This window comes from Solanum lycopersicum, chromosome 6, assembly GCF_036512215.1.
Source record: "Solanum lycopersicum chromosome 6, SLM_r2.1".
Classification (NCBI taxonomy): domain Eukaryota; kingdom Viridiplantae; phylum Streptophyta; class Magnoliopsida; order Solanales; family Solanaceae; genus Solanum; species Solanum lycopersicum.
This window is the reverse complement of record NC_090805.1, coordinates 20,063,930-20,071,763: the sequence shown is the minus strand read 5'-3', so window position 1 is coordinate 20,071,763 and position 7,834 is coordinate 20,063,930. Positions and strand designations below refer to the sequence as shown.

At 42.0% G+C, this 7,834-nt stretch overlaps 1 protein-coding gene across 1 annotated transcript; it reads left to right on the top strand.

Moving 5' to 3' along the window:
- Window positions 1-423: 423 nt before the first annotated feature.
- On the top strand, window positions 424-4,942 carry LOC138349259 (uncharacterized). Its single transcript, XM_069299577.1, has 5 exons — window positions 424-505; window positions 2,335-2,516; window positions 2,584-2,763; window positions 2,867-3,043; window positions 4,718-4,942. Exons 1-5 carry the CDS (start codon window positions 424-426, stop codon window positions 4,940-4,942), a joined length of 846 nt encoding a protein of 281 aa, XP_069155678.1.
- Window positions 4,943-7,834: the final 2,892 nt, after the last annotated feature.

The following is a 7,834-nucleotide window of genomic DNA, read 5'->3' as shown; positions in this document are numbered from 1 at the left end:
ATTTAGTTAATTCTTTTCATTAATGAAGAGTTAAAACCCCCCTTTTTTGTCTTTTGTTTTCTAAGGAAATAGTTGACTAAATAATAGTTATAGTAGAATAAAGTTAAGTATGAACTATTTTCCTCGTGGGATCGATCCCAACCTCATTAGTTGGGTTCTTTACTTGATACGATCGCTTTACTTCTTATTTGAGAAGTAAGTTTGAGCTTGTCAAATTTTGGCGCCGCTGCCGGGGAAAGTAGCTTTTAGATTAACTTAAATTATTATTAAAGTTTAGTCAATATTTTCTTAATTTTACTTTTCTATTATATTTGAATTTTGCAGAACTAACTTCCTTGTATGCCCAATACACGGGGAGGAAGAGAAACCTTGTTTCCCTATGACCACGAATTAGAGCGTACACTACGCAATATGAATCGAAACATGGGTATTAACGATGATGATCTAAACCAGAACATCGTAGCTCAAGTTGATGCTCATGGTCAACTATTACCTGATGATCCTGGTGAAAATTAACAAAGGGGACAAAATCCCGCTTCACGTCCTCAAGAATACTACAGAGGTTTTGAAAATATGGCAGACTCCGATGGGTCACTTTTCTTGCCCTCTCTACCACAAGGACACACCTTTGTGGTAACTAATAGTCTAATGCAAATGTTCACTACTAGAGGTTTTGTTCAGGGCTACCTTCTAAGGACCCGCATGCCCATATAGCTAAGGTAAGGGATATATGTAAAAGTTGTGTAGGGAGGCTTGATTTCACTTTGGATGTAATAGGGCTAAGAGTATTTCCTCTTACACTGACGGGAGAGGCTGTTATTTGGTTAAATAAGCTCCTTTATAACTCAATTTTCACTTGGAACCAACTAAGGGACGTTTTCTTAGCATGTTACTGCCCGGTCTCCGACAAAATAAATCACAAAGAAAGAATGAATAACTTTGTAGCACTACCATGAGTGTCAGTTAGCAGTTCTTGGGATAGATTCACTTTATTTTTGAGTACTGTCCCCAATCACTGCATAGATGATGACTCATTGAAGGAATACTTCTATCGGGGACAGGATGATAATAATAAAGCGGTATTGGATAATATAGCGGGTGGTTCTTAAAGAGAGTGTCCTTATGCCGAGATTACCGAAAAGTTAGAGAAAATATCTCTGAATAATAAAGCTTGGAGTAATAGGAAGTCAGATACTTCAAGAAATACCTTCGAAGTGCAATCCACACACAACCCAGCCACATATGAGATTCGTGAAGATATGGCTCAGATGGGAAGTGAGCTTGGGTTTGTATTAAATATATCACAGGGGTGCAAAAAAGATAAATGCACTGAACTACTTGTCTAAACCACCACCACCAAATGATGAAAATTATTATGAGGAGGATTCCTATGCGGTAAATGAGCAGACGGGGGTGATGAAAATTATTATGAGGAGGATTCCTATGCGGTAAATGCGCAGACGGGGGGGGGGGGGGGTTCGACGAATGCCCAAGGCTCAAATAAAGAGAATTGGCACCAAGGTCAAGGAAACAAAGGTTGGAACTATGGTAACTATAACCGTGAGGGTAATTATGTCCGAGATGGAAATCACAACTACAACAACAACTTCAACAGGGGTAACTATGGTAATAGAAATGATCAAAATGGCCCTATGTTCCTACTCAAAATTGTGAAGTTTTTCCTAGGTATGGTGCAGGTAGTATGATGCGAGGAGGTTATGTTGCACAAAATGATAAGGAGGTTCGATGCTAGTGATGAGCACATTAAAGATTTAAGGATTAATTTAGTGGGTATTGGGAAGAAAGTCATTACACATGCATTATCGATTAAGCATCTTGAGTTGCAAATACACAAATTATCTTCGACTTTGAACACACGGCAACCGGCCACTCTTCCTAGAAACACTGTCTAAAATCCCAAAAAATGATGGACATTGTATGGCAATCAATACTCGGGGTGGTAAGCAAACCATTGACCCACCTATGCCATCTAATGAGAAAAAGGTGATAAAAGATAATGATAAAGTGGTAGAGGTTAGTGGTGAAGTATAAAATAACACTGGAAAAGATGGTGAAGTGCTTAAAAAGGTAACTCCCATGCCTAGTTAACCCCCCTTTCCTCAAAGAGTAGTGAAAAAGACCGAGGATGGTAAATATCAGCGTTTTATAACAATGTTGAAGCATCTTTGTATCATTGTCCCTTTGGTAGAAGCTCTAGAACAAATTTCAGGTTATGCCAAGTTTATGAAAGATCTAGTTACAAAGAAAATATCAGTCACTATTGAGATGATGATAGAATGCAGCATTGTAGTGCTAGTGCTACAATTTCTCTAGTACAAAAGAAAGAAGATCCTGGTGCATTCACTAATCCTTGTACAATCGGGTTATTACATTTTGCAAAAGCATTATGTGATCTTGGGGCAATCATAAATCTCATGCCCTTCACGATTTACAAGAAGTTGGGTTTGGGTGATCCAAATCCCATTGCGATGCGGATACTGATGGCAGATCGAACAGTAAAAAGGCCTATAGGGAGACTCCACAATGTGCTAGTAAAAGTGGAGTGGTTCATATTTCTGGTAGATTTTGTTATTCTTGATTGAAGTTGATTTTGAAGTGCTTATCATTCTTGGGAAGCCATTACTTGCTACGAGTAGAGCCTTAGTTGATATGGAAAAGGGGCAGATGAAATTTTGGTTGAACAATGAAGAAGTGACCTTCAACATTTGTACGTCGATGAGGCAAAGTGGTGAGCTCCAATCGGTATCTGGTATATCCTACAAAGAAAGATGAAGAAGTACCATGACCAAAAAATTGAAAAATGAGTGTTTATGGTTGAAGATTTAATGTTTTTATACTATTCTAGGTTGCGCTTTTTTCGGGCAAGCTCAAGTCCAAATGGACTGGCCCTTACTTGATTACCCAACTTTTCCCTCATGGAGCAGTTGAGTTGGAAACCAAGGAGGGTGTGCGGTTTAACGTGAATAGAGAACTAATAAAAATCTATTCCATGCATGCTAAATCAGCGAATGAAGTGATTGAGGTATACCAACTTGATGAAGCCTAAGTAATCAAGTGTCTTCAGTCGTGCCGCAAAGTTAAATAAGTCTGATTGGGAGGCAACTAAATATGTATCCTCTAACCCAACTATAGTTTTTATTTCTAGTAATGGTACTATTTTCTACTAATGTGTTTTAAATTTACAGGTAGAACATCACTAGGAAATTTGGCAGAAAATCACTCCGCAACATTCACTGACGGAAACATCGACAGACCGTCATGCTTGCGACTGACCGTCGCATGAATCTATCGTGCCAGGTACGTTTTTAATTTATTTTTAAAATTAGGACATCTGCGATGGAACCCATGACGGACCGTTGCATCTTCGACGGACCATCGTCGGGGACTCATTGCGTCATTAATTAGCAAACCGACCCAACCCAGCTGGGGAATTTTAAAAGTTTTCAACCTTTTAAACTCCCCACCCCTTAATTTAAACCGTTTCTTTCCCACTTTCTCTCATTTCCTCCCTTTCCAACTTCCTTCCAATCTCATGCTCTTCTCTATCAACTGATCCAGAACACTTCCCCATATCCAAAAATCCCAAAATCTCTTTGATCTAATTTTGTCTGACCTAGGTTGAGGGTCCCTCAAATTACCTTGTTAAAACTCAAAAATTTAGTACTTTAGCATTGCTAATTTGCTATGTATTTGGTTTAGAAACATGTAAGTTAATATAAAGTATTCTGATTGAGTCACAGGGGATGATTGTCGCATCCTCAGTTCTGCCACTGAATTACAGAATGAGACCCCGATGACGGACCTTTGTACCCACGACGGACTCTCATAGGGTCTATCCCAACACCCCACTATTCGTTTTCTCTATGTGTCAACTAATGGAAATCTACGATGGACCATCGTACCCTCGATGGTCCATCCTGCAATACCATCATGATGGTCAAAAACCCCTATCCTAAGGGTCTCTATACTTTTTCTATGTGTCCTCTGACGTACATCTATGATCGACCGTCGTACACTCGATGGTCCGTCCTGCACAACCGTCATTATGGTCAGAGACCTCTATCCGAAGGGTCTCCATACTTTTTTCTAAGTGTCCTCTAACGGACATCAACGATGGACCGTTGTACCCACGATGGTCTGTCCTGCACAACCGTCATGACGGTCAACGACCCCTCTTCTAAGAGTCTCCATACTTTTTCTGAGTGCCCCACGACGGACATCGACGATGGACTGTCATTATCACGACGGTCAATCCTGCTTATCCATCATATCTATCAGAGAGTTTCCTTCTGAGAGTCTCCAAATAAACATTATTGAATTAAGACATGATGGACCCGATGACGGTCGGTCATACTCACGACAGGTCGTTACTTGGTCCTACTACAAAGATGTATTAAAGCTTTTCTCTTATGTGTATTTTGTCTTGTTTTTTTTCTTGTCTTGTTTGCTCCTTCTAGTACTAACAATTATTCTTTAGAGGTAGTATCTCTAATAAAACCGAAACAAGATCAAGTTAACGCATGTAGGCTTTCAAAGTCTACGCCCCGTCTGCCCGACTGGTTGTACGCTATTATGATGAGCATGATCCCGAGTACATGCCCCCAAGCACTGCCACTCCAGCACGAGTTGCACATACAACAAGAGCTATGCCAAAAATGGTTGAATCTGGCGTTGTCCCTACCTCCCGTCTTATTAGGAGCGCACACTGACCGACACACCTTCTGGGTCAGCTACACAAGAAGAAGGAGCGTCTGGTTCCTTAGGAGTTTCATGGTCGAAGGAAGCCTCCAAGTCCGTAGAAGTCTCTGCACCCGCCACGGATGCACTGTCTACCTCATCTGATGAGGCTGACAATCCTGATTCCACTCCAGGCCTACCAACTAGAGTTCCCGCCCCAGTTTCCGACAAGCCCAGCCGGTGATGTGTCGACGGTCAATACTAAGTGTATTCAGACGCCAAGTATCTAAATGATAAAGGAGTCATTACACGGACCCTTACACTGGAGAGACAAGTCCATACAGGATTTCTTCCCATCATGCCAAATATCCATACTCTATTAACCAGACACCGGTTAGAGTAGACGGCTCATTCTTTGGGCCACTACAATGAGGAGTTGGTTCGAGAGTTTTACGCCTCTTTTGTGGCTACTCTCCGATCACAGATCGATAGGCGGGCTTCCCCCACCAAATAGGCCCCACTTGAGCACGTCAGAGTACGTAGCATACAGGTCGACATCTCCCTGCCAACCATCCGTCGGTATCTGTACGACAAAGATGTTGATACCACCACGAACCCCTCTCACCACCGAGTTTGACTATCGGTGGAAAATCATTAAAGTGGCCAATTTTTGCGTGAGCCATCGCTGAGAGAGACCACCTAGAGGTGGATGGACCAGAACTTATCTATTGATAGAGAGGCTGCCGACATTGTAATGGAGCCAAAGGGAGCCATCAGGAAGGCTAACTTGACCTTCACCGCTCCGCTACTACCTCTCCCCACTGGCTGCAGATAATATAGTTACATGGGATCGCACAGTTCTAATAACAACGATAATAGCGGGGTTTGAGGTTGACTTCGCTTGGCTTCTTCAGGCGGTCATGAACTCTAGGGCTTTAAAGGTCCCCACTACTCAACCTTTTTCGTGCATGGTATTTTCATTATGCAGGTCCTCAGCTCAAGACTCCATAGGGCAATGTTGATATTGACCTCATCAAGGATGAGGCCAATGAGTAGGCTCCACGTAGAGGGTCCCGTTAAGAGGTGCCTCCACTTGGTTAGAATTTGGCTGATACTGTAGCATATGCTCGAATGGCTACGCAGGCTACTTTAGCACTCACTCACACTACCCTGGTCGATTCTATCCCAGGTAGTAGCACTTCCCCAAGCTCGTCTCGCTAATCCCCTTCCCCCGCTCAGGTCCCGCTTGCTAGGGTCCAAAAACTAGAGGCTCAGATGGCCATACTTCTGCATCACATGCAGCCTTGGATGCAGAGGTCTATTGCTGAAGCAGAGGAATGCTTGGAGAGTAAGACGGAACATTACACAGAGAGGAAGATCACGGAGATTCATAAGCTCTTAGACACTTTTGAGTAACGGGTGCTAGCCTTGCCATGCCCTTCGGTGGACGTGTCAACCCTTTAGGCTGCGGTTGAGAGTTTCCAATCATATCTTGAAATGCTCCTAGAGGCTAGGGTGTCTGATTCTGACGCCTCTTCTGCAAAGCTTGTTGAGGACACAGTGTTGGCTGCTTTATCTACCACTTCTTAGATTCCACCACCTCCCCCTTGAAAGCATGCCAAGAGGCACAGGGGTCGAGATGAAGATGAGGATAGGGCAAGGAAGAAGGCGCACCATGAGATGAAGGATGCGAGGAGAGCCTCGATTGCTGATGAGGAGGTACATAAGATTAGGGTTGTAGAGTCAGTTGTTGGGGCATCTAGCTCCAGAGATGTAGAGACAACGGGAGGCACGACTTATAGTGCTGCTGCAAATGAGGACACTACTGAGGGTGTCAAGACTACAGAGGTAGTGGGTTCCGGGGAACTGGATCCACAAGCTTGTTGATCGCCGGAACTTTCCACCTCAGGTTTTCCTCACCTACCACTCTCATATTTCAGTTTTTTATGCATTGGGCACAATGGCATATCTTTTTGTTGGGGGTGGGGTAAATGAAAAATGAGTGGTAGGGTGAAGTCTGAGTATCCCAATTGACAATCCTCTTTTGGGTTTTCTTGCCTGTGCTCTTTTTTCCCCAAAAGATTAATTACAGTTATTGTTTGACCGGCATGTTATGCATGTGTACATAGTATAAATTTGAAGCATGATGGCTTAAACATATATGATATCATGATATTAAAATGATGCATGACTAGGCATATTAATTGATAATTTTTTGGCTCTAAACATGACATAGAGATACACTACTACATGACATTGAATCTAAGACTTGAACTAGGTGTCTAATAATCTGGGAATGTAATGAATGTCAAGTGAGTGTGAGCAAAATTCGAAGGATCCACCATTGAGACTGAGCTAGAACTTGCCTGGTTAGTCTTGCTAAAAGTAAGCCAAAATGAACAATTAAGAAAGTATCATAGGCCTTCATTTGAAATAGTCAATCATTAGTACTATATATATATATATATATATATAACAGAAAACAAATGAAGTTAATCTCGTATTGATCCAAATGATTTGAGCCTAAAAATAGATCTTTCTTTTTCACCCCAACCGATCTTCCTTGGGAACAACGTGTTGGCCCTGGTTCCTCCTTGGACATGTGCACCTCAGTTTATGCCAAAAGCATACGTTGAGGGTGGCTAATGCAGAAAACAACCTTGTCGTGGACTTGACCCAACCGTTGGTATTGCGAACCTTAACTCATGGCAAAGTCATGAATTAAGGGTGGCTGTTATAAGGAATACTCAAGAAAGTGGGGTTGAAAGAATTATGAGAAAGAAAACAGAAGGGCAACAAGTCAATAAAGTATACCTAAACATACCCTACCTTACCCTGAGCCTATGTTACAAGCTAAGAAAGTCCTATCGTGATCGTAAGAGTTGTATGGCGAAATTAAAGCAATGAAAATAAGGGCAAGCTTATGGCAATATGTATGAATGAGTTGTGAATTTGTTCTTAGAGTGAGTTCTGAAATCATTGTGTGAAAAATGAGGATGTTGTTTTGAAGTGACGATACTAGTTGCAATACCGGAAATATTAGCACCATGGTGGATAATTAAACAGGATAGGTTTTAGTGCCTGGTGAGTCTGTGTCATGGTCTGGTTCCACATAACTCAAGCCTAATAGTTATAA

Coding starts and splice junctions, on each gene's coding strand:
- LOC138349259 (XM_069299577.1), top strand. CDS start 424: ATGGGTATTAACGATGATGATCTAAACCAGAACATCGTAGCTCAAGTT. Junction 2,517..2,583: donor TACTGATGGCAGATCGAACA/GTAAAAAGGCCT, acceptor TATTTCTGGTAG/ATTTTGTTATTCTTGATTGA. Junction 3,044..4,717: donor CAGCGAATGAAGTGATTGAG/GTATACCAACTT, acceptor CCGTCTTATTAG/GAGCGCACACTGACCGACAC.